This window comes from Fukomys damarensis, unplaced genomic scaffold (genome assembly GCF_012274545.1).
Source record: "Fukomys damarensis isolate Sample0158 unplaced genomic scaffold, DMR_v1.0_HiC HiC_scaffold_15, whole genome shotgun sequence".
NCBI classification, from domain to species: domain Eukaryota; kingdom Metazoa; phylum Chordata; class Mammalia; order Rodentia; family Bathyergidae; genus Fukomys; species Fukomys damarensis.
The window spans coordinates 13,143,477-13,171,099 of NW_022900927.1; the positions used below are offsets into that span (position 1 = coordinate 13,143,477).

At 35.9% G+C, this 27,623-nt stretch overlaps 1 protein-coding gene across 3 annotated transcripts in view; it reads right to left on the minus strand.

Moving 5' to 3' along the window:
- The window catches only part of Cntn1 (contactin 1), a 395,948-nt gene that overhangs the window by 40,590 nt on the left and 327,735 nt on the right, over positions 1-27,623 (minus strand). For all 3 annotated transcript variants that reach the window (XM_010640950.3, XM_010640948.3, XM_010640949.3), the window contains 7 exons: positions 24,435-24,584; positions 16,621-16,691; positions 15,149-15,383; positions 12,434-12,537; positions 3,671-3,857; positions 1,010-1,122; positions 307-463 (listed from right to left, as the gene is read on the minus strand). In XM_010640950.3, coding sequence (XP_010639252.1) covers positions 307-463; positions 1,010-1,122; positions 3,671-3,857; positions 12,434-12,537; positions 15,149-15,383; positions 16,621-16,691; positions 24,435-24,584 — 1,017 coding nt within the window. The remainder of the gene's footprint in view (positions 1-306; positions 464-1,009; positions 1,123-3,670; positions 3,858-12,433; positions 12,538-15,148; positions 15,384-16,620; positions 16,692-24,434; positions 24,585-27,623) is intronic.

Consider the following 27,623-nt stretch of genomic DNA (forward strand, 5'->3'; position numbering starts at 1 on the left):
ATATATATATATATAATGACCAGCCATCATGTATGTTAAAGACCCACAGAACTTATTTCATCTCATAACTGAAACTTTGTGTTTGATGTCTAGGTAATAACCGACAAGTACATGGTAAGTTGCAGATTTACTTTTATGACTAATAAGGGAAGAAATTTCCAGTTTCAGTCACCCTTGCTACTTCAAATCTACTTAGGGAAATGTTGACGATAGTGTGACTATCAGTCCTACACTTACTGTTGGCCAGCCATGTGGCACAGAAACTTACAGGTGTTAAGGTGAAGCAGGTCTTCCGGCTTGACTTACCTGAAATTTTGACTTGGGATACCACCCCGTCACCCCCGTCACTGTGTGCTCGGACCTCTACCACATACTGCCCATCTCTGGGGATTGGGACCTCTATGGAGTGTTTATGGGTTGAATACAGCTTGCCCTCATGCTGGCCATCAGGTCTATAGAGTACCTGAGAGAGTCCAAAAATACGAATACTTAATAAAGTTGGAAAAAAGAGCTTATACCCTAACGCAAAAATTAAAACAAGACCTCCATTATTCATAAAAAGAACATTTAAAATTAGTGGGAAATTTCACATTACATTCAATTCACAGAAACTAGGGGAAGTTACTAAGAGCGTGCGCCATAAGTAGGTGAATTTTATTTCTTTTGAGATGACAAAAAATAAATAACTAAAAGATGTGTGTTTTAAGAAAAAATATAAAATGAAATCTAATATATGGAAGTGGTCTAAAATATTCCTCTCTCACTTTTAAGGTTTTTTTTTTTCACATTATTCCTGAAAGTAATATCCCTTACAAAATGTCATACCCTGAGATAGAGAATATATAGAAATAATCTTTCCCACTTGTTTGCAGTGTGCTAAGCAACATTATCACCAGCACTGCCAGGCACAAATGGATTCATTCTGTCCATACTTATGCTGCTACCCAGAGAGAATTAGAAAGTTTCAGTGACACCTGTGTGGAGAATGACTTAGTAATCTTTTACATACCTTATATCCTGTGACTGAGGACTCATTTGATAGTGCAACAACATGATCCCAGGTGATTATGTAACGGGAACCAGACCGCACCGAGCTGATAATCCTTGGGGGCTGGCTAGGAGCTACGGGAATCAGCAACAGAAAATCAATGGCCACAACAGCCAACATCAGTTCTGTTAACTTCGTTGCATCGCGAGTAATGACACTGATGATGATGGTGACGGTGACGACACCTAATTCTGAGGACTGTTTACCATATATGCCAGGTACTAAGCTAAGCACTTTACATCTAAGAGTTCATCTAGCGTACCTAGGGGCTTTGTGAGATAGGGAGCACAGTTACCCTTCATTCATTGTCTCCTATCATCCTCCTCTAAGGTTTCTCCATCAGTCTTTTGAAAGTCTTGAGAGTCCTTTTCAGGTACTCGATGGACTGCCATTTCCCTCAGTCACCTCTACTTGGCCAAATCTGATGTCACTTTTTCATTTTTCCCGAATTTAACATCTCCAGAATATTCCCCAGAGTTGATCTTCTTTCTGTCTCGAATCTCTTGTTCTTCTCTTATATTCAGGATACCTGGATTTTCCTTCATTGATGGTTCCTGCTCACTAACCTTCTGAACTGGCTCCATATCTTTTGTTAATCTTTCAGATGTTGTGACGACATAGAACTTTATTCTGAGAACCCTTCTCTCTTCTCTCTGTGAACCTTCTTTAAGCACTTGAACCTGGCCCACAGCTTACTATAAAGTTCTATCTCAGGCCCAAATCTCTCTCTTGATCTAAATACATGCCCAACTGCCTATCTTTACTTGAACACTTGAAGGCTTCTCCAACGTGACGTAATCAAGATGAAACATCTGCCATGAACCCCCAAAGAGGGCTCTTGTGAGTCTTTCCCACTTTTTGCAAATGGCATAACCAAACTCCCAACCTGTCAAGAAAAATTCTGACAATCTTCCATTCCACTCACTCACTGCCAGCGCCAAGCTGTAGAACTAACTTTTCAACTCTATCTGCAAAAATGTTTTCTATTTCACTGTCTTCATTACCAGTTTCTGCTCACTACTATCGATTATCTTTCTCAGCTACTGAATGGCCTAATTGGCTCTTCTGTTTTCTCTCTTAACTTATCACTATCCATTTCCAACCAGAGGCCAGCATATTTTTTAAAAGATCAATTAAATCACCCTCTCTGCCTTAAAATCATCCAGCTCTTTCTTATCGTGTATAGAAAGAATTCAAAATTCTTACTCTGGTTTCCATGAAAAATACTCTGTATTTTGAGTGTAGTACATTCTCCTGCTCACCTCAGGACCCATGCCCTGGCCCCACTGGTTTTTTTATAGCTAATATATTTTAAGTTCTTTCCACCTTATGGCTTTGAAGTACTTATTCTCTCCATTTGAAACAATCTGCTCCAAGCTCATCTCAGCTGGAGAATCACTTGTCACTCACCACTCAAATACTAGATTCCACGGCATCTTCTCAAAGATCTTCCAGCCACCAATTCGAATTCAGTTTTGCTTCAAATTTGGCTTCCCCTTCAATTTTATCTGTCTATTTTATTGACTTATTGATATAACTACACTAATTTATTAGCATTTCTGTTGGACTCCTTCTAAGTCTGGCTCAGTCTTTTTTACGTGTCCTTACCATCTGGAACTGTACAGGGCATATTTTTGATGAATGTATGACTGAAAAGAATAGCAAAGGAATAAATGCTTCTCTTACAAATTAAGAAACTGAGTTTTAAAGAGGTAAGGTAATTTGTCTGTTTCATACTTTTAGTAAGTGGTAGATTAGATCTCACTGAAGTCTGATTCTTACTGCTGTGCTCAATCACTTCATTAGCTGTCGATGTCGCTGCAAACTTAATGGTAGTCATTTCTGTTTTGTTTGTTTTGTTTTGGTACCGGAGATCAAACTCAGGTCCTGGAGCTTGCGAAGCAGGGGGCAGAACCACTGAGCTAAATCCCCGGCCCCAATGATAGTCATTTCTAAATATTTTTGCTAAAGTCCTTAGAGTCCTATGATCAAATTCTCCTCTTTTTATGTAATCAATTAGGGTTCCAGAAGAGAGATATCAAAGTGAAGCTCAAGAGATTAGAATGACCAGCAAACCTGAGCAGAATGTTACATTCAAATTGTATTTCCATTTTCTTTTTTGGTACCGGGATCGAACTCGGGACCTTGGGCTTGAAGGCAGGCAGCGGAAACACTGAGCTAAATCCCCGGCCCTGTATTTACATTTTGCAGTGATGAAGGTATAAATCAAGAATGGCAAAATGAATAGATTTTAATTTTCTTGTGTTGTTTATGCATTCTTATGAAAAATACTTAAATTAATAAATACAGAATGAACACAAATTATTTGATGGTACAAAATTTGAAGGGGAGTCTTCCCAAAGGGAAGTTCTCTAATTTGACAGCTATAATGGAACATGAAATGTGTACAGAAATTCTGCACATTTTTGCATTATCTATAATAACAATCTTTTTAAAGAAAATCTTAGATGACTTTTAAAAAAAATCTTAGATGACTGTAAAAGACACTTGAAAACTACATGTCCAGACAACTCTGTAGGAACCTTCCCTCAAATGTATCTGCATCATGAGTGAATCAAGTGGCAGTTTTTGACAAATCTAAAAGCATACTGTGGTACTCACGTGCTTTCCTAGTGAAGGTCTCGATCACCTCACTCAGAGGTCCACACCCTGCACTATTACAGGCCCCCACTTCCACAAAATACTGGGTGTCCGGCAGAAGGTTTTCCAGTCTGGCCGAGTACTCTTGGCTGGTGACTTGAACTCTGTGGGCAGCTGCTTCTTTGTCATGGGCAGCCCAGTACCTAATCTGCAGACACCAAAGATGAGCAAACTTTTGCCATGTTTCAGACTCTTTACCTGGGAAATTCTTTTCCATTGACTCTGCTACATTGGGGTCGGCTGAGCATTATATTCTCAAATGTTACAAAAGATAGGTAACCGGCTGTTAGTCTTGGAATATGGCGAGGCACACAAGGCAGATCTAATTAAAAACATCAGAAGCGTATAAAAGCTTCACCTCATTGGCTGACAGAGAAAGAGAGAGGGGAAGAAAGAGAGAGTGCCCAAAGATCTCTGCATAAATTCTAACTCCAAAATATAAAAGTGCTAACTTTGGAAATGTTTGTTGCAATTACATCCTGCTTTCTTTCTATTTACAGAGTTTCAAACTTGTTACAAGCCACTGATAAAGCATGCAACTTTGATCTGTCAAAACACTTATTATGTGGCCTAGAATACAGCAGCATAATCTTTCTTCTAGGTCCTTTTAGAAGTATACATGCAAAATTACTTCCTTTCAAACCATTCAGAAGAAATATCAAGATGACACCTAATAATTTGATGTTACAGAAACAATTTATCTTTAAAATTAAAAAGATATCCATTTGGTGACTAGAAACGATGGCACTTGCTAAATGATTATAACCTGCCTTGTCTGTTAAAGTTCAGAAAAAACTGTGAATTCTAATTTAGATTTTTCAAAGAAAGGCTTTGGGGGGTCAGAAATCTGTAATTATTTCTAAATGAATAAAAAGGAATTATGCATATGTATAATTTTTTATATATTTTTGGGTTGCTTTATCTACAAAATAATAAAATTATAATTTCCCAATCAGTCTAAATGCATGGGGGCCGGGGATTTGGCTCAGTGGTTCTGCCACCTGCCTCACAAGGGCCTGAGTTTGAACCCCGGTACCAAAAATAAATAAATAAATGAATAAATGCCTGAAAGAAATGTAAGATATTAACATAATCCTGAATTTTTTACTTACATGAACATATATGAAATATTATAAAAATGGAACTGCACAGCCCAAATCCAGTTGGTAAAGGTGAGGTGCATATATAGAATGAGCACATTTTTTAATAAAAGCCAGTTGCTAATTATTTACTGGTTTCCTGTGTAATATTTTAATTTTTGTTTAGTAATGATCATTTAGTTTGCCAATACCAATAATACATTTTCTAGGGGTTTTGATACAACTTCCGGGATACTTTCCTCTCATGGTCAGGAGGGTGACCTCGTTACAGAGGAAGTAGCAGGGCAGAGACTCTGGAGGCTGATCTCAGTACAGAGAACTTTCCAGCCTTCACCTGAGCAAGAAGGAAAGGGGCTCCATCCAGCTGCTTGTTTAGACAGATAATTCAGAAAGCCTCTTCCTTGCTAAGCAGAAGAGAAAGAGAAAACTTTTATGTTCTGATGAAATGTTCAGTGTTGCAGTAGGATCATACACATTACTCTTTCAAGAAATCCACGATGGGTAGAATTTAACTCGTTTTACAACAGTTGAAGTCAGGTCCCAGGTGGTTTCTGACTTTTTATGTGTGTGCTTATTGACAGAGAGTTACACCACATTTAAAAATATTCCATTAAAGCACTTTTTATATCCAGTGTATGGAGAAGATTTTCGACTAGATTAATATTACAAAGATGATAAAGTATAACAAAGATTATAAAATGTCATGTAGTAAAACGAGGAAAATAAAATGACAGAAATGTCTGGCTGTCTTACTTAAAATGCGGTCATTAGCAAAACAGACTGGAAAACAGTTCCTCTAATTTACTCTTTGAAACTAAATCCTAAATGACCAACTCGTTCTTTTACCTGACTCAAACAAGAATGTATGTAGTCACCGTCCTTATTAAAATTTTTAATCAATGGCAACGATGACTTAGATGACCCCTTGTAGCTCAGGAGCAGAGAGTCCCTGAGTGTGCACATGAGATCGAATTTCTTTGTTTTTGAATGTGAGGCTGGCCTGACATTTTACATGTAAACCATACTTGACCTTTGCAAATGAAAGCATCTGACACAGATTTATTGAATTCATAATTGATCTCTCCTTAAGCATAGTTATATACAACTTGTATTTTCAAAGAGTCCTAAAATAAATAGGTGTGTATGTAAAATGTAAAATATAGCATTATCCTTTTATCTGAACTAGCTTCTGACTATGAACACAGAGTCAATTTCTAAATAGACAGAGATTTGGGCTCTTGCTCTTAGATCCACAGGCTTCGTTTGTCATCGCTGTGCACACCAACATTCATTTGTAAGAAGATCCCTGGGAGTGAAAGATTAAAACTGTAAGCACAAAGCAGAACAAACGTAATGTTTTGGTCAATTACTAGGTAGATCAAAAGAGAGTCCAAATCAATAAATGAAAATGGATTATCAGTACCAGAAAAAGGAAGGAAATAAAGCAAACTCTTACTTTGTTAATAATGGGGAAAAATTCATACTCATATGCTAGAGAAACATATGGTATTTCTGCTGCCTATTTAATGCTGTGGTATTTAACACTTTCTCTAAAATCCCTATAACACCCTGTATCTAGTGTGACTGTGGAATGGTGTCTATTAAACAATTATAGAATCGTGTCACTGCTTGTCTCTCCATACCCTTACTAGATGATAAACTCAGTAAGGATGGTTATACATTATTTTTGAATTCTGTGTATGTAGGACTGTGGGGGATCCATTCTATCAATTTATTATAAAAAATATTTATTAGATATCCACTTTGTATCAGTATGGCGTTAGATGCTGAGAATGTTGTAGAGAAACAAGCAAATGTATTCTGTGTTTTCATAGATTTAAAGTAAAAGATAAAACAAAGTGTTCACGTTTTCATATAATTACTAATACCATTGACAGATCTCTTTAAGTGCTTCATTGTTCTCCAAGAAATATACTCTTCCTAAAAGTATTAGGAAACTAAAATACTCCCATTTAAAAATACTCCCCATTTTAAAAAGAATAATTATACTTTCTATAAACTTATGGGCAACAATATTATCACTTTTGTACAAAGAGAAGAACTACAATCATTCCCAAGAAAATTTTAAAATTTAATAAGGAAAAAAACACCTCATTTTGTCCAATGATTATCAGAAGTAATGGAATACTACAATTAAGAAGCACTTAAAGACAAAAAGGATTGTTCCTTTTTTTCTGTACATGGGATCAAACTCAGGACCTTGTGCTTGTGAGGCAGGTGGCGGAACCACTGAGCTAAACCTCTGGCCCTCCATTTTTTAATTTACTATTTTTGTAAACATTTACATCAAATCTCCAAACTCTCTTTAAATTAGAAAGTTTATTTATTTAAAAGATCATTTCTGACATATTAATATTCCTCTATTAAAGATTTGATACAATCTTTAGAAAAAAAATCTAATGTGGTTTTCAGTGAAAACAACTAGACTAACACAAAAGAATCTTAAGAAATTCATAGACTGAGAGTAAAAGGATGGAAAATGGTTTTCCATGTGACAGGAACCCAGAAAAAAGCAGGGGTAGCTATCTTATTTGCAGACAGAATAGAGATCTCAAACCAAAACTAATTAAGAGAGACAAAAAGGCCACTACAAACAGGTAAAGGGAATAATACAAGAAAAAGAAATGACCATCATAAATATATATGCACCAAATACTAAAGCTTCCAGCTACACAAAACAAATATCAATGGATATAATAAAAAATGAAATAAGCACTAATATAATTGTAGTGGGGGACCTCAATACTCCATTGACACAAATAGACAGATCATCTAGACAAAAAATCAACAATGAAATAACAGAACTGAACCAAGTCTTAGAACAAATGGACTTAGTAGATGTCTGCAGAGTGTTCCACCCCACAAAATGAGAATACACATTCTTGTTGGCTGCACACAGGTCATTCATTCTCCAAAATAGACCACACGCTAGCTCATAGAACAAAAGAATCTAGATCTGTAAACAGAAATGATAACTTTAAATTACCCAGATCCCAGACTAATGCAAATATGAGTACATTCTATAGTCTTAGTAGCAATAATATAAAGCTTCAAAATCTGGCTTTGTACACTTCCTGAGAGCTACTCAGTTCCTTTCATTTCAGCCACCCCTACAGAGATCTACCAGTTCTAAGGAGGCTTCAAGCATCTTCTCACAAGTACGAGACAGCACTTCCTACCCGCCAGAGCCTCTTACACCACACCCCTGTGCAGAGCCCTCCTTCACTGCAGTGTAAATTTTGCTCAGTAGGACCTGGGAGAGAGACAGGGATAAAGCCCAAAGATCCATCCTTAGCCAATGGGGAGACAGGCGGATGAATGGCTCCCCTTCCATCCCTGGCAGAGAGTTCTGAGACACATTTATCAAGGGTCTTACAGACCTCAAGAAACAGAGTCCTACTGGGCCACAGTGGCTGCCAATGAGATAAAGCATCTTTGTACCCGAGCTCTGTCCTTTCCTGTTTCCTTTGTGTTTTCCAACTACCTGCTCCCTAGGAACATATTTAAAACAAATAAACAAATAATAAAAAGCCACCTTTGTGTGAGGCTCTGCTTTGGAGAGACATGGATAGATGTATTCTCTAAAGTAAGAAAAATAAGCACTTCCTAAATATCAGTTTATGTCCACTATAATAACTTAACCTGTATGAACGTTTAAATAGACTCTTTAGGGCTGTTAACATTTTCTGTTGATTATGCCATAAATCACATGCATTAAAGTCCAGCTCAGCTACTAAAAGTTTTTGCTGTATTATTTCTGATAGCCTATTTTGCTTAGTTTTATTAATTCTAGTAAGGGAATGTTTTACCTGCTGGGTGAGCAAACTAAGTCCATTGTGGATTCCTGGATAAAAGCCCAAAGTTACTAAAACACTTTTGAAAAGAAGGGCTTATTGTGTTCCTCTGGTTCACCTACACAGTAGAAAAACTCACTGGGTATTAAGATTGGAAGCAAGGAACTCTTTAACCAGCAAGGTGGAAAAGATAACGAAATGCCATTAAACTTTTTACTGAAGTAAAAGTTTAAACCTATGAAGGAAAGAAGATGATCTTTAGATCCTAGTGCCTGCAGTTATCATTTGAAACATATGAAACTAAATCTGAGATGAAATAAATCTACTAGCACTCAGGACTTCCTCACCTTTAAAGTTTATTTTGCATTTTTAATATGCCGCTTTTTGCATATCTGCATGGCTCAGAGGCACTGTATATTTTCATTGAAAGTATAGTGGAGTATCAGTTTGCATGATCATCTTTCTTCTTAATCCACTGGCCTTTTCTCATATTTTAAAATACAAACAAGAACCATACTACAGTCAGTCAAAAATATGCCCCATACAATCGCAGGAGCATTTTATGGGAGAAATAAATGCTAATGAGCTAATGATTTCCTTTTTTAAGTTTTCTTGTTTATCTCTTTGAAGGCTTTGTGTGATTTAAAAGGAGTTTTAGGCCCGGGGATGAAGCTCAATGGTGCCGCCACCTGCCTCATAAGGGCAAGGACCCAAATTCGATCCCCGGTACCGCCCCCCCTCCCCCAAAAAAGGATATTAAAAGAACAAATGGAAAGACTAATTCCATTTATTTACTTCCAGCATTTTGAATCATCTGCTTTGTAGAAGGGCAAGATCTAGATGAAAAGCTGGATATGACAATTACTACTCAGACAAATGTGTATAAGCTCCTAGTCCAGGCGTAGCAAACATACAGCATGTGTTTATTTGCTTTTAAGACAGGACATATTAACGTGTGAATTGTTTTTTCTAGACTAAACCTCAGTATTCAGGCTTAATTGTAGTTTTGCTACTTTGCAATAAATAATTGGGTTTGAAATTGCGGTTTGAGTACTTATTTCTAAAAGCTTCACCGTCACTGCTCTTGTCCCTTGTCTTTGAACGGGAGACAACAAATATCAATCCTTGGGGGTGAATTCAGGACAGAAAGCCTAGCTATTTAGCACAGTAAGGATTCAACAAATGCTATTATTCTTTATCATCATTAATATAATCATAAAGCAAATATCAATCCTTGGGGGTGAATTCAGGACAGAAAGCCTATTTAGCACAGTAAGGATTCAACAAATGCTATTATTCTTTATCATCATTAATATAATCATAACCCTCCTCTTCCTCCTCCTTTGTGTCCTCATCAAATGTCTAACAACACAAGATAGGTAAAAGTTTAAATTCCTTACAATCCTGTCACGAATTTAATTCTTTTAATGGTTCTGACTGTTCTCGTCCAATTCAGCTTGTGACCAGAATCATGGAATTAAGTTCACAAGCCAAGGTACCACTGAAATCCTATGAGGAGGTAGTGACTCAGTTCTTAAGGGAGGAAATCAATAAAATTCAAATACATTTTCCACAAAGTTCCTAAGTGACGGAGCTGAGATATAAACCATTTCCATTCAGCAACAAAGTTTGTAACTCTCTACTTAATATAGTTTTGTAGATTTCAGTAATCTGTGAAATCAGTTCCGCCATAGCAACCAATTTTTTTTCTACAAATTATTATTTCAGAAAGTATCATTTGCTAAATATTTTTGTGATTGGAGAATCCTGAATCAAAAAGTTTCCTTGCCAATGACAAAAACTTACATTCTGATTACTATCTGGATCATTGCTACTGCTCTACAGCTTCACAACTCACGTTTTCTTTGTATAGTACTTTGTTGTTTAGAACATATAGATAATATATAATTCCTAGCATAGGCAAAGACAGTAAATAATTCTCTACAACATTCTTAATAAAGTAAAAAATATTAAAACTAACTCAATGAGATGGATTATATGTTATATTTTTTTATTTTTCATGTATTAGAGATGAATACTATAAAAAATATCCTGTGGTCCAAAATAAGATTTTTCAAGCACTGACTATTAATATCTTCTCCCAAACGACACCTTGAACTTACTATAAGGCCTTGTAAGGTCTAGTGAATCTTTCACTCTTTTCCACTTCTTTTCCACTTGCAGCAATGCAATCCCCAGGTTAGTGACTTATTACTGCAAATTCAGCAGAACCCTTGCAAAATGTTATGGGAAAGCCTTTGAGATCAACCCAAACCATGAGTTAGGGAGACAAAAACAAAACATAAAACAACAACAAAAAAAACCTTCCCATTAGTCTGCTTATTTCCAGTGAACAAGTGGGTTGCTTTTGTTCCTGGATCTCAGAAAGGTAGCTTTGAAAGAATCAAAGTACATCGCTTTCTTTGCACTTTCTTCTTTGTATCAGTTAGTACTCAGTGCACAGCTCTTTATGTGCCCAACAATGTTGTTCGCACTGAGAACAAAACAGACCAAATCCTGCCCTCGTGAGCTAATATTCTGGTGACAAATGGAAAGGGGATGGGGCGTAAGCACTAAGGGTCCCCGAGGGCTGCATGGGAGCTCCGGTACAGGACTGACGGGAAACCAAAGGGAACCTGTGCTGTTTTTGTGGAGCCTAGAATTTCGAATCAGAAAATCTATTTTCTAGACGATGCTGTGACCTTCTCGGTTACTAACAACTCAAATAAGGTGCCACATCTTTTCTGGTACAATTTGCTCATCTGTAAAGGGAAGATGACACCAGTTCCTTCGAGTTTTCATACATAGGCAAATCTGAGTTGTGTCCATATTACTGTGTTAAGGACTCCGAATCTCTTTTGAGTTTCTTTTTCCAGTTTTTGCTTCCTTTGACTAAGAATACAAGCTTTCTTTTTCTACCTGTATAATTCCTACCTATTTTCTAGACGATGCTGTGACCTTCTCGGTTACTAACAACTCAAGTAAGGCGCCACATCTTTTCTGGTACAATTTGCTCATCTGTAAAGGGAAGACGACACCAGTTCCTTTGAGTTTTCATACATAGGCAAATCTGAGTTGTGTCCATATTACTGTGTTAAGGACTTCGAATCTCTTTTGAGTTTCTGTTTTCCAGTTTTTGCTTCCTTTGACTAAGAATACAAGCTTTCTTTTTCTACCTGTATAATTCCTATTGGGCTCACAGGATTCAGCTTTAAGAGAAGTTTTGTTTGTTGCATTTTGAATTTTGCCTTCAGAGAAAAAAATTATGAGACATGTTGCTATATTATGGCCTCCTTCAAAGGAATTTTTAGGGCAGTAGTAAATGAAATAAGGTAAACATTTTAAGGCTGCTGATATAAATTAGCAAAATACTTTCCCAAAATCCTCTAGAGTCACCAGCATGTGATAAGAAAGCTTGGTTTGAAAGAGTTTGGCTAGACATATCAATATGTTAGATTACATTTCGGCCAATTACTTGCTAGCACATATTTCTCTTTTGATCACTCCTAGATAAGACAGACAGGAATCTCGTCTTAATTCTTTCTTTGTAATTGAGAGACAATATTTGGTACAGCCATATGGGGTATGTTATACTTCAATATATGTACACAATACATAATAATGAAATCAGGGTAATATCTGCTTTACTCTTTAAAATTAGATGAATGCCCAAAACACTAAGCACAAATAGTATCATGCTAGTTGTCACATTAATCAAAAAAATACAGTAGATTAAAAAAGAAACATGTAGAAATATATGGTCACATATTTATGAATACATTATCTAGTTTGACACAATTTTAACTTACCTGATAGCTTTCCACTATTTTTTCTACAACATGCTTCCAATGAACTGATATCTCAGAAGATGATAAGACTTTGACACCTACATCAGTGGGAGCTTCATTGGGGGCTGAAATTTGATGAGAATATTAGCCTTATAGAAAGAAAATTTAATACCATAATTTAATACTTCTAAAATAAAATAACCTCCAAAATTTTATCTCTCTTATTTATATTAATGGTACTTTTCTCCTGGTGACTGGTGACATATGCCTATATATTCAGAAACATGAACGTCAATGCAGATATATACATATACACATGCACTTTTACCAAACACAGCAAGCTTCATGGATTTTTATATCTGTGAGTAAGAACTGTACTAAGTTTTTCTTTCTTTCAACTGATACATTCAACAAATCCCACCGATGAAAATTAAAATTAATGCTATTTAAATTAGCATTTCTGCTTTACCACAGTAAGATATTAGGTATCATAGAAAATTACTCATTATGATTAATTTTCTTTGACTTGCTATTTATATAAACTAAGAATACATGAAATATTTAATAAAAATTCCCACTTTTATGTTTAAGCTAAGGTTTAAAAAATTGTTTTAAGATCCTTTGAAGCAAGTTTTGACATCCACAGTTTCTTGGACTCAGGAAAGCTTTTATATGTCTAATCTTCTAACTGGGCATCAAGTCAAATATGTATCAAAAAGGCCTCTGTTGAGGAAAAAAAATAATTTACATCCATAATGAAATTTACACAAGGAAACCTTTAAGCAGGGTGATCAGTTTTTATTGTCTTTGATTCAAAATCCATAATCCTATTTAATGTTAAAGAAATATTACACATGAATACTGTTGCCTTCCAAATCAAGGTGCACATGGAGTGAGCACTGATTGCTTTCTTAGCAGTAGAAGAAAAGATTAACAACTTATACAAGTTTCAGCACATGCAAGTTTTATGAGAGCCATGTAATACTTAGGAAAGAAATATAATTAAACACAAATGGCTATGACTAAATAGCACTGTCTTCTGTATAAAAGCTCATATAGCATCAAATGAAGGAGTAAGAGGTTGATATTAGAAGAAAAGATAACTTGCAAAAGACCATAATACATACCTAGAGTGTACCAGTAAAAATCAATAAAAAAGATAACTTATAAAAAACTTTTAACTTTCCTTTTCTCTGAGAGATATATTTGCTTTCTTCAAATTATTAAAGTTGAGTCACAGAGAATATAAGATTTATTATAATAAGACCTCTTCCACTAGTCACTTAATTACAAATTTGAATTATCAACTTCTTATTTTGTTGAGCTAAATTCCACAAAGGACTGTTTTTCATGTTTGTATTTTAAAATAAATTTATTGTCTATAATTAAAATATGCAATATGATGTTGTGGGACACATTAACGTATCCCTATATTTATATAATATAATGACTTGTTTATATTGAAAGTTAAGATGAGATAATTTGAATATATATTACATTTTTAACAAATTTAAAAGCTAACAAGTCTCTGACAGAACATATGTAAGAGTTTCTATTGCATTCCAAGAGATAGCAGTGTGTATTTTAGAGCAAAACATAATGTAAATCAATAGGTGCAGTACAGTGCTTTTTCTCTAAGAGGATAGAAATGTACCTCACAGTTTTAATTTCTGGACTTCTGTATTTGTGTTTCCTACACATGTGCCAAAACTTGGCCCAGAGTAAATGGGTCAGGTCAGAAGTCAAAGGGATCTTGATTTGATTTTCTATCTCTTTATTATTTATAAGGTGTGCATGAGTAAAGAGAGCTAATATGGTAGGTTATCCCTTTTCAATGAGAATATAAATGATAAAAATATTATCTGAAGTAGGAAATGACAGAAAATAATGTTTATCTTAACTATGCTTCATCTAAAACTGTATGCCATTTAGCTTAGATATATAAAGTCCTCTGTGTTTTGCTGGGTTAAAGTGTCTAGAAAAGCAAAGGAAGGGAGCCATTATCAATATTGGTTTTTTTTTTTCCCTAAACGGCCTATAGGACAATTTTTTCCCTTACTAGGGAAAAATAACTTTCTGATCCTTCTTTCATGTAATTATATCTAGATAACCTTTCATAATATTCTAACACTCTATTGCAATGAAAATTCATAAATGATAAAGTTACACAAATTTCAGGCTAAAATTTGAGGCAATATTATGAGTAATTTATATGTTTTATAATTTTTAAGTAGTCGACTTCATGAATAGATAGGCATACCGAAGTTCCAATCAAACATGAAGAACTGCTGGCTATAAAATTACAATTAAGAGGCAAGGAACAGGGCCGGGGATTTAGCTCAGTGGTTCCACCACCTGCTTTGCAAGGGAAAGGGCCTACGTTCGATTTGATGACTGCAAGGATGGACAAGATATTCACAATTATTTTTGTCATTTGTATGGAGAGACTGGTGTAAATGTGGGTCAAAATTATACTAATTTGCTAAATGCATTGTTCTATTAAAAAGACCTTTGAATGTAAGGCCTGAAAACAAAACAAAACAAAACAAAAACAACCCTAACAGGCAGAGATTTAGCTCAGGGGTTCCACTGCCTGCCTCACAATCACAAGGACCCGAGTTCGATACTCGGTACAAAAAAAACAAAAAACAAAAAATGAAAGTAAGGCCTGAAAGAAAGCAAATTACATGCCTACCAGAGAATTCCTCTTGTCAGTGAGGTCATTCTTTTACCTACCATCTTGTGCTGAATAAATGACAGCTATGAGGCTGTACGGTCCATCGCCTTTGTTGTTGAAGGCCTTAACTTTGACTTGAAACGCTGTGGAAGGGCTCATGGTTTCATCTTTATGGACATATCGGCCAGTATCTGGATTAGTAACTGTTACTTTTTTCCATTCATCTCCATCAAATGGCTTAAATGCCACGATATAACCAAAGTTGTTGCCATAGTGGTATTCTCTGGACAAAGGCTAACCAGGAATGAAGATATTAAATAGGTTTCAGTGATACAAATAACAGGGGGAAGAATCCTATGAGAATGAAGATACACATGGAAACACACTCTTTGCAAAAACACACTTAGTTCATAAACTAGTACTGGTTTAGAGAGCCAGAGAAAACATTCTGCAGTGCATGATGACCTCAGTTAGCAAGTGGCATCCCTGATGATCCTAAAAAACCTCTGGACGCTCCCACCCAGAGCCTTCCTGCTTGCCTCTGCCTGAAACGGGCTCTTATTTTTCCCTCCTCTCATTCTTAAGACATAGATCGTTTGCCTGGTGATGCTGTCCACGTCATCCACAGAATCTGCTATGTCAAGACTCCTTCCACAACACTCAAGAGCCTAGCTCCTCGTTTCATCTCTTCTACTTGATGCTCCTGTAATCTAACACTACATATTTTATTTCTCTACTTCATTTTCCTTCTCGATGACGACAATAAAAGATGTACGAAGGTAGAATTTCTGTCAATTTCCTTTTCCTCTTTAACCCTGGCTCCTAGCACTGGCTCAAACAATACATATTTAATGGATGAGTAAATGCAGTTCTTTGTAATGAAAAGGCAGTGGTAAGAGAATGGTGTAGCACTCTGGGACAGTGGGGGAGAACCTATGGCACGCGTGCCACAGTGCAATGTTTTTTATCACTGAAAGCTCCAAAGATTTGCCATCACTGGTCTAGACTATCTGTATCATTATAAAAATAGTAAATACAAATAAATTAAAAAAAAGGAGGCAATGAGGAGGAAGGGACAAGATTGTACTCATCTGTAGGAGTTTGGCTTTGGGCTTCTGCTAACTCTAATACTCAAGCAAGTGCTCACTTTCACATCGTTTGCACCAGACCTCAATGAGAGCCAAATATCTCTGTAGTCAAATAGTTGACTATTTAATGTTCTGGGCTAACAGATCCTGGAGTCTAGAAAATTTTATGCACAAGAACTACCCAGTAAGCCGTAAGTCAAGATGACATCAAGTATATATTTAAGAAAAAAAGTGGGCCAGGGATTTAGTTCAGTGGCTCCACTGCCTGCCTTGCAAGCACAAGGACCAGAGTTCGATCCCTGGTATCAAAAAGAAAAAAAAGTAATTTATTCTTGTTTGTGAATAGAGAAGTCTCTTATTTCCAATTTATTTAGGGGAAGAAAACAGATTTGAGGCGAAGTCCAGATAAAGTACCCTGTCATGGATGCAATCTGTTAGCTTACCGCCCACGTTATTGTCAGCTCTCTGTTGCTTCCACCCCCACCTCCTACATCTGAAGGAGCCACATTTGGTGCTGAAACAAATAAGCAAATATTAGAACGACAACAAAAATAGAGGCTATGTATTTTTTTTCTCATGGTAGAGTTTTATTTGCCACAGAAGCTGTGACCTTTTTCTTTCCCTAGGAAACACAAACTGCATGCATGATCTGCTCAATTATAATAACAATAGTTCACAGGAGCTGTAATAATTTGTTTTGCTGCCAAAACAAAAATGGATTTGCTGTCAAAGGAAACATGCCAGTTTCTGTCAGGAAAGGAAAGTGAAACAAATTGCCCTGCTGTCTTTTTTTTTTTTTTTTTTTTTTTTTTTTTTTGGTGTACTTCTACGCAATACGATTTTGAAAGAGGAGATATACTATGCTGGAAACTATTTTATGGCTCTTACTTTTAAACCCTGTAATCTTCTTACAACTTATTGTTGTGTCATTTTTGTGCTTCATTCTACAAATAAATGTTACATACTGGCATTGGCATTGGGCATTGTTTCCCCACATAACGGGAAACACGAGAAACCCAGGAAATCTCACACTGTCTCTTGAGCTGGCACTTTCCGTTCTGTCTCCTGTGGAACCTGCCCTGTCAGGGACTCCAGAAGTGTCCTTCCCCATTCTCTTGAATCACCCCTTGGTCTCCATCTCTTCTGGAAAGGCTACTCCTCACTTTCTCTCATCCAAGAATTATCCAGTACTACTAGTTTCTTCCTCTTAATCCCCAAGCCATCACACCCTTTCCTGTCACGAAAGTGCCGGGAAGCATTGATATACAACTGTTTCTGTACTTCACAACTGCTTTGTAACAACCCGCAAACTATTTCTATCTTGTATTCCTGAAATCACCCTTTCAAAGATCATCAAACTCCTTTGAACTGCCACGTTCCATGGCCTCACTTTTGTTATCTCTCTCATGATAGCCCTTCCGAGTTGGCCTGAGCCTACTTGGCTTCTTAGACTTAGGCTCTACCTGGAGGAGTACAGATAAATCAACATGGTCTGCTACCTGCTACCAGCCTCATGGGATAAGGTCCATGTCTCCGTAGAGGACCTACATTTTCCCATGTGAACGTGTTGGTTCAGTGTGAGACATCACCCAAATCTGTTAACACTTCAAAGAAATGAAATGTCAATTCTTCCAGAATCTCTTCCCACAGGCTATAACCCCATCATCCATAGACTGCTCCCAGCAAGTTATGGCATTTGCTGAATCGCAGGTCCTAATAATTAATTGTGATTTGAAAGACATTCTCCAAGCCAGGTGTGATGGCACACACCTGTAATCCTAGCACTTGGGAGGTTGAGGCAGGAGGATTGCTGTGAGTTCGAGACCAGCCTGGGCTACACAGTGAGTTCCAGAGCAGTCTCAACTACATAATGAGAAAATGAGAACCTACCAAAAAAAAAAAAAAAAAAAAAAAAAAAAAAAAAAAAAAAGACATCTCCAAAACTTCCTATGCTGGTCAAGCAAGTTCTTTGTGAAATGTGAATATAATTGTATAGAAACAAACAAAATGCGCAATTTTCCTTATACCAATAAATCTATATGATGACTTCCTTTCCTCACATAGAAATCAATATGAAGCCTGAGAAAATCTAATTTACTCCTCAAATGTTGGCACATGAGTGCTGGAAGATAAAATTGAGTACACAACAGTGTTCAAAGATAAATTATTTGTAGGTTTTCAGTTAAAACATATATAGAAGGTTTTATATTAAAATAACACTGGCAACTCATTTACCACCGTAGCTCACGTCCTAAGTTGGGACTCTACATGCTATAGAAGATATGTTGTCCTATAATCAATGAATAAAGCAACTTTTATTCATTGGACTCAATACAAGCATAGTTGTCACAGGCAAATAACTTCAAAAATAACTCTAAAATAATTTATCATGTTATGATTTTTTGAATCACATATTGCATCCTGAAGTATATTTGCAGAGATATTTCATTGAGATGCTTATTATAATCAGTTTTAACCTTTTTAATTCAGTAAAAAGCTAAAAACAGCATGTTTTCATTTTTGAATAAATTTTTTCTTTGTTTCATGTACATTTGATCACCCATCGAGTTCATGTTGAGGAAAATAAGACAATAAATAGAAGCAAAGAAATAAAGGCAACTGTATTACTTACTAAAATACTTTTATATCTTCCTCATATAAATTATTGATTTAATTTCTCCCATTTAGCTTTGTGTATTCAACTGTAGTCTAAATGCATTGGTTTTTTTTTTCCCCTCATGCTAACTTCACACTAACTGACACCTAACATCTAAGTTGGATTAGAGAACAGAGCTATGGCAGCTGGGTGCTGGATTTGTACACAGCCACGCTGATACAGGAGGAGCTGCCACACTGTTATTTTTTCCAGGGAAGTAAATCATCCTGAGCACAAAGCAACTAATTTAACTTCAGGATCCCAGGTGTTTTACATAAAACAAACTAGGCATTTCTTGAATGATAAATCATTAAAATGAATTTAAAATAATACACAATAGAAAAGTACTAAATTATTAATCATAGGTAAACAATATTTATAATTTTTCTGTAAAAGTTTAGAAAGAGTGAGGTGCTATCACTTGCCCTCTGCCATCATTTCAGTCTTATAGTGATTCCTTTGTGATGTTTATGTGTGTCTCTGCCTTTCAGTCATAGGTCCAAGAAATTTTAAGAAAGAAAACAAAATCAATGCCATGACTATCCTTTCCTATGAAAAGAAATTAATATTGTCAAATTCTCCTTTTAGATTTGAATCCTTAAATAATTTACACATAGTTCCTCTTTGGAGTTTGGATTTTTAACAATGTGCAAAATAGGTATGCGATAAATCCTAAATTATGATAATCAGAGAGCATATTAAAGATTGGCCATTGATTCAAAATATGGTGACTACTTATTTCTTGTTAATTGCTTTAGCTTGGCTAGTCATTTTTTAGAGGTTCAAAAAGTTAAACATGAATGCAAATTTTCATCAAAATTTCACTGTGATTTAAAACAAAAATTTTACTAAGACACTCAGAATGGTTATATAAGCAATGTTCTAGTCTAGAAAAGCAAAGGGATTGGTCTAACACTCGCTTTCATTCTATCTTTATATATACATTCTTAAGCACTGAAACGTAATTCTGACGAGGTATTAATGTAAAATAGATGACACGATATTTGGATATCAAAAGATAGTTCCTGATGCCTCTTAATGAGATGCTGGTTTGGTTTGATCATGGAGCAGGTTGCTGATACTTCTTCCTGATGCATGCTTTATGTTAAATTGATGTTCTTCCCATTGTTAAGTAAAGAAAAAGAGTAAGGCCAGGGATTTAGCTCTGTAGAGCTGCACCTGCCTTCTAAGTACAAGATCCTGAATTTGATCTTTGATACAAAAAAAAAAAAAATTAACGACAACTAAATGTAACATACCAATTTAACAATCTACAAGTATGTTCTAGGCAGGGGTGTTCTCCTTTATTAAACATGCTTTTTTAAAGAAAAAAACAAATAGAGAAAACTAAATGAAAGAGCAGATTGCTTTAATAAAAATGAAGTTAAGGTAAGGGTTTAGGCACAATACGAAACTGTTGATTCTGGTGTTGTAATTTTTCATCTTTTCCCCCAAGACTAGCTATAATTTGCAAATAAACAGGACAGCTGTCAAAATCAACCTAAATGTATCATTTTGGGATATCTACTCACCAACTCCATCTGCAGAGCTATTAGCTCTAGGGGCATGTCTTATAATGACACATTATTGCAAAGGATACTTTTGTTATCTCTTTCTTACAGCCAAAATTAAAAGGATTAAAATGCATTACAACACATTCTCTAATTCTTCATTTGGGAGCATCCGTTTTATAATGCACTTGTCTTGAATCCAAAGAATCCGCTCAACTGTGCTCTGGGATCTTAACATTAAATAATTGGAAAGATAAGGGTACATGCACCTTGGATAATGTCACCACTTTTCATCACCATAATGTGGCATGGGATTAACCTTTCCATCAAACAGGAACCAGCTTTTATCCCACACAACACATGCAGGCATCTCTGAAACAGTTGTGGTAATGGTACAAGACAAATATTCTCATTTAAAAGTTATATTTATTGACTTGTAAGAATGAAAAATGTAAATATTCAATTTTATGCATATTCAATTTTTACAAAATAGGTGAAAAAATGACAGATTCTGTTGAAGTTTAATACATGATTATTTGTCCAAGATGACTGAAAAATTGCACAAAATCATATGAACTTTCTTCTATTATGGTTACAACAATGCAAATATAAACTGGGCATGATGGTGCATGCCTGTAATCCCAGCACTCAGGAGGCTGAGGCAGGAGAATCACTGTGAGTTCAAGACCAGCCTGGGCTACAGAGTGAGTTCCAAGTCAGTCCTAACTACATAGTATGACCCTGTCTCAAAAAAATAAAAAATAAATAAAGGAAATATATCCCCTAATGAGATGGTCAATCACAAAGTAGATAGGAGATCCTGTTTTTAAAAGCATGTTAAACTTTAAAGTGAACATTAATACCATAATGAATTTTATTGAGCAAATATTATCTAATCATGGTGTTGTTTCTGTTTATTAATCATAAAAACATTTATAAAGAATTCCCATTTAGAGATGAGTAAAGTGATGCTTAGAGATATTAAATAACATGCTTCCAATCACAGAACTTTTAAATGAAGCTAAAACTTCACCAGAGACTCAACGTGGAACATTTGTACTACATGCTCTCTTCAGAGTGTAGGAGAGAACCTTTAGAATTAGAAAGATGTGGATTTGAATCTCAATTCTTCCTTCCATTGGTTGGACATACTCTTAACTTCCTCATCTGTAAAAATTAGGACTAATGCTAATTACATAAACTTATTGTGGGAAGTAAGTAAATCAATGAAGTAGAGAAATAAGCACTGTGTCCAGCTACATATAACAAGCATGAAAATGTGGTTACCCTGAAAGTTGATTAGCAAACTATTCTGAAATGTTTTCTGATGATAAATCTAAATAAATGAATCTCTTCACTATATCGCTACAGAGCAGTACCTGGTGTTGACAATAAGACTGTTAACATCTCATCTCATATTGTCGAGTTGGTTCTGAACACATTTAAAGACAGTTATCTTTCAGGCACACTAGAGAGAGAATAAATTCCTGAATAAAAATCACTTCAGCAAAACTAACATAAAGGACAATGTCTAAAAAGCTGATGCCAAGAAGTGGATTGCCACAATTTTATGTTTGATATCACAATGAAACAAGTTTTTCCCGGCATTTAAAACACTGAGGTTTGAAAAGTCACTGTCTCATGCAAACTTAAGTACATTATTACTTTTACATATGATACTTAATATGAAGTATATTCATAAATGAAAGGCTTAGTTTGCATCTGTCTGGATTGCTGGGCGCTTAGTTGTTCTTTAAGACATATTTAAGTTCATCACTGCTACTTTGAAATTAAAACAACTTCTAAGAGTGTTTCAAGGGATGGGAGGGCACTGGGGAAAAAAGAAGAATCAAGATATATCATGTTCAGATACATATTCCCTATGATGAAAGTGATCATTATCTATAATTTAATTGTACCAATAAAATGAATTTTTAAAAAAATAAAACAACTTCTAAGAAATCTTGCAGCAATTGTATCCACATGGTAAGCCTATGTAAAACAATCATTCGCAGACATAAATGACAAAGATATTGTTTGTAACAAAATTCTTTGAAGAGCAAGGCAGTTGTAAATCTATTACCAGGGCCAAAGAAAAGTACCTCTCCTCTATGAACAATTTTCACTTCAAAATAAGACTTAGTTTATATTGTATCAGTCAAGAGATCACAGAAAATTACTCAAACTCAATGAGAGTTTTTTGAAGTCTAGATTTCAGATAAGTATCTTATAACATTTTAACTGAAATAATTGCTTAGACCAACTTAATAACTCAGTATTTTAGTATAATTTTATTTGGAAAATGAATGCTGGTTACATCCAATCAAGTGCACAGTCTCTCACTGTGAAATTATGTGGTCAAAACCACCAGTCGAGTCCTGCCCCATTTTCTTTTCCTCTAAGAAACTTCAGTCTGTCATACATACAAGAAGCCTCTATTGCATCTGCAGGTGGTTCTAGAAAGCAATAACAATTAAAAAACAAACACAAGGGAACCTAACCTGTAGTGTCTATGTTTCATAGATCTCCAGCTTAGATTACCTCCAGATCCTACTGGGATTTCTATGAGGTAAAGAAAAGTGAACACTTATTCATTTTGTGCGTGGATAGGCTAAAACAAAAGAATATTTAGGTCACAGCTGACTTCAAAGTTAAGGATGAACTTTAAGCTTCTAAGAGAATTCTATTACAGGTTCTTATATATGAATGAGTTTTTAGAGTTCTGTTTTAAAAGCTGCTCTGAAGAGAGAAAGCTTAAATGTATGAGAAGAGGTATCAGGAGAAGAGGATTCAAATTTTCAGTCCTGCAAGTAGGTATATTTATTCAGTTAAACTATCTAGTGTCTCTGGGTCTTGTGCATATTAATGAGCATAGGGATAGTAAAATGAATCCACATAAAAATAGTATTACGAGGTTTAAAGAAAATGCAGGTAAAAAACAGTTCCCAGACCTAGTAGAATGCTATATTCTTTATTTCCAAATCATCATTTTTAATTCATAAATTACAAGAAATCACATGAATTCTATGTAAAAGGCCAACGTACAGAGCTAGCCAGAAATGTGCATAAGTAATACTAAGAGGTCACAGTAGAATTTCAAAGGTGGTCATCTGTTTGCAATTCTTTCCTCCAAACAAAGCACTAAAGTTTTGCAAGATGTGGTACAAATAAACAAACCCAAAGAGCCTACAAAAAATTCTTCTTGATAGACAAGGAATAATTAAAAGACAGCTATCATTAGAATCAGAACATTTTGCCTTAGATGTAAAAGGGAAAAGGGAAAAGGAAGGAAATATTTCTTGTAGCAAAGGGCATTTAAATAGTGTTGGCATTAAGTGTAAAATGTGAACACCAATCATGAACAGTGCACACTTAGGGTGACATCTAATGTGAAAAGAACACATCCTAAGTATTCTTGGAGATGCTGATTCTCCAAGAGGCACTTACCCGAGGCCTCACCCCTACATCTTCTTCCCTCCTCAGCCACCCTTTCCATTCACCTGAGCATTCAGTTTCAAGCATCTCTGTATACAAAAACTGTGAACTTTCTAAATCGTAGAACCTGCTTAACCCAAGGTCTGGCTGGTTAAGATTCAGAATTTTCATTAACTACTTACCTGTCCAATTATTAAAATATAGGATGACCAAACACTGCCCTTTTCATTCATTTTTATAAGATAATAGAACAGGAAATATAAACATGACACTCTTATCAAAGTATTCAATACAAGAATCAACTGGTTGAAATGACACCTGCCTGACAGACATTCGGGGTAAACTTCGAAGCAGTTGAAGTTCTATTCTAAATACCAACTTCACTTAAAGAGTCTTTGGCAGAATACTCAGTGGTGCCCATTTACCCCTTTCTTGGCCTCGATTATGTAAAACTATCCATACACTTTTAGTATTTCCTTTCGTGAATCTTGGCTGTCCTGACAAAGAACATACAGGTGTGAAATAAACACACACACATACTCTTTCTCAATGACTCACTTACCTCAAAGCATTAATTTTCAAATTTATTCCACTACATATCAAAGTGGACCCATATTTATAAAGCTTTTAAAATGTAAAAAGTTTTTCTACATACCGGCACCATCTGTTTTAATTCTATTTGACGGTATACTGGGCTCGCCTATTCCCAAGGTGTTAGTGGCTACCACACGAAATTCATATTCCATCCACGGGATTAAATCCACTGCTTTTGCCGCCTCCATATTTCCTTCAATGATTGGGGGATCTAAATAAGATAAATATCAAATAGATATTATCGGTTGGCCAAATTACTATTTTTTAAACCCTCTCTTTTCATTTTACTCTTGAAGAGACTGACACATATGACATTGAAATGAAATAAAAACAACAACTAGGGATGACAAAATGTTAAATTTAAGAAGTAAGATGGGCCAGGGATTTAGCTCAGTGGTGCCACCACCTGCCTTGCAAGCACAAGGACCTGAGTTCAATCCCCAGTAGCCCCCCCAAAAGAATATGATGGTTATCAATAAAGAATAATTAGAGTTAATATGAATATGTGTAAGGCATTTATTAAGCCTGAAGTGGGGCTGAATAGAAATTCTAACAAGCTCCCAGGCCACACCCATTCTGTGCGTTCAGGGACCACACCTGTTCCTGAGGTAGAACCTACAAAGACTTCCCAAGGTATGGGTACAGCTGGGGCAAAACCTTTACCAACTGCTCCTACCATCTTCTGTGAGTAGAAGATGTTTTACCCCATACTTAAAAAGGATACTGTTGATAACCCTTTATAGTTAGTTCTGTATGTTTATATTTATGTCATTTGGAGTAGTGATCCTAACTATTGCAATTACTGCTCAGAATTCATCCTCCTAGATACAAATGGGTGATTACAAATTATGGATAAGATATCACCCAGGCTATTTAACTGAGATACAGCACAATAAAAAATACACACTCAAGACAAGGCCACACCTCACTTTAAGTTCTCTTCAAATAGTTCTACATTTTAAAAAATTAACATATACATGTCCATGTAAATACCTGTATACTACTTGGAAAATTTGTTCCTTTGGGGTTGGCTATATTCATTATGTTAAATTTAGGGAATTTTTATCTGGCAACACAGACCATGACTATGAAGGTTTTAAAGAGGTTGTACGCATTTCTATAATGAATGCACAGGATTTCAGAGTCCAGCTTCTACTTCTGAACAAATCCTGTATGGATCAGACTGTTTCATGTCTCACTCTACTATGAGTTTTGCTCTTCTGGACATTAATCCTGCCACATGTACTCTTATTTTATTGTGGACTTCTATAGATTTTACATATATTTCCTGACTTGCTGATTAAAAGTTTGGTTTCTCCCTCCCTTCTGTATTCATCCTGCCTCTTTAGCTCCTATGCCTTTTACCCTTCCTTCATATAAAATCAGGAGCCATTCCAATTTGTATGAATAGAAACTCTTACTTAGCTAATCAGAAGTAGGAATGGGACATGTTGAATTGAGAAGGTCTCTACATAGGTTAAAGGGAAAATAGAACAGATCGCTATGACACTGAGTAGTTTCTTTTCCCCAATGGACACTGTTTAACGACTTTGAGGTTGTAACAGAAAAGAATCCATACTGAACCAAATAGTGGCCCTCAAAGATACACCCATGTCTAAATTACGAGACCCTGTGAATATTATATTATTTGGAAAGAGGGTATTGTCAGACCTTTTTCTATTAGTCTGTAATTAAGGATCTTTGGATAAGATCATCCTGAGTTGAGTGGGCCCTATGACCAAAGACAAGTTACCTTATAAGAGACATAGAAGAGAGACACACATCAAAAAAAGGAAGCAATGTGACCCAGGGACAGCAACAGCAGTGATGCAAGCCCAACACAAGCAAGGTTTGGAGCCATGAGAAGCTGGAAGAGGCAAGGAATAAACATCTGGAGTGGGCATCTGGAGAGGGTACAGCCCTGCCAACACTTTGACTCTGAACTTCTGGGTTCAGCGATGAGACAGTAAATTTCCATTGTTTGTGGGAATCACTTATGCCAGTCCCATGAAAGTAACATGGAAACTTGAAGCAGACAGAACTACTAGCTTTCAATTTGTGATTTTGGGGTTTGGGGACTTGAGTGAAAAAGTATTGCGGAAGGCTCAAAGAGGCAATCTGAGCAATTTGCCTGCTTCCCATGCTGTAAAACCTCAGCACAATTTGAGTGCTTGACGAATGGAAAGTCTGGAAGCATTTCAAATGCCTCGACTTGGCAAGGATATGGTGTTCTCGTGATGGCCAAGGCTTACAGGTAGGTAAGCAGTGAACAGGCCTGAGCAGGTGTGTGCTGTCCAGAACAGGAAGAACCAGCTGGATGTGCAGTGGAGACTGATTTCAAGTGCGTATGAGAATCCAGGGTGAAAATATCTCAAAAGCCTGAGGAAGATCAGGGCTTGTCCAGAGAGTAGAGAGCTGTGCTTGGCCATGAGGAGTATTTAGAGGAATGGTGGGAGACAAGCCAGGAAAATTCAAATGGAGCTACTCTATGATAGGAATTGAATTCCAACTAAGGATTTGGCCTTTGACTATAGTGACTAGGATGAAAATCGTGAAAATAGGCAAATGGCCTTGGAGTTCCTACTTGGATGGACCTCAGTGAGAAGCCATGCCAGGGTTACAAGCTCTCTTTGAATACGAGAACAAGAATTGAATATCAAAAGATGGACTCAGAACATGCCTTCTGCATGATTACAGAAGAAATCTGAAACCTATACATTAGAATCATACTCCCTGCTAGGATTGCCAATGACTTAAACATTGCTCTTTTTAGAACAAAACCAATTACAATCATTTTTTTGGCCAATTGATATAAACATCAGTACTTATGAGAATATAAATATCAAAAGTAAACATTTTGATAGATATTTCTATTACTGCCTCAATTAAAAACTATTTATGAACATAGGAGGTATAACTTAGCAAAATGACTAGCCTGTAACATCTAAAGGGAAAGAAAGAAAGATTAAAATTAACTCTTCTATCTGACTTGTTTTCAGTCTTCTAGAGCCAGGTGGGACTTTTTACCCGTTAAACATCACCAAGACAGGAATTAAGGCCTTCATCTCTCTCCCTGACAATTTTTTCCCCAGCTCCAATCTTTAACTAAGTAGATCACATAATCATTACAACAATGCCAGGGATTTAGCTCAGTGATTCTGGTGCCTGCCTTGTAAGCACAGGGACCTAAGTTCGATCCCTGGTACCAAAAAAAAAAAAAAAAAAAAAAAAAAAAAAAAAAAAAAAAGTA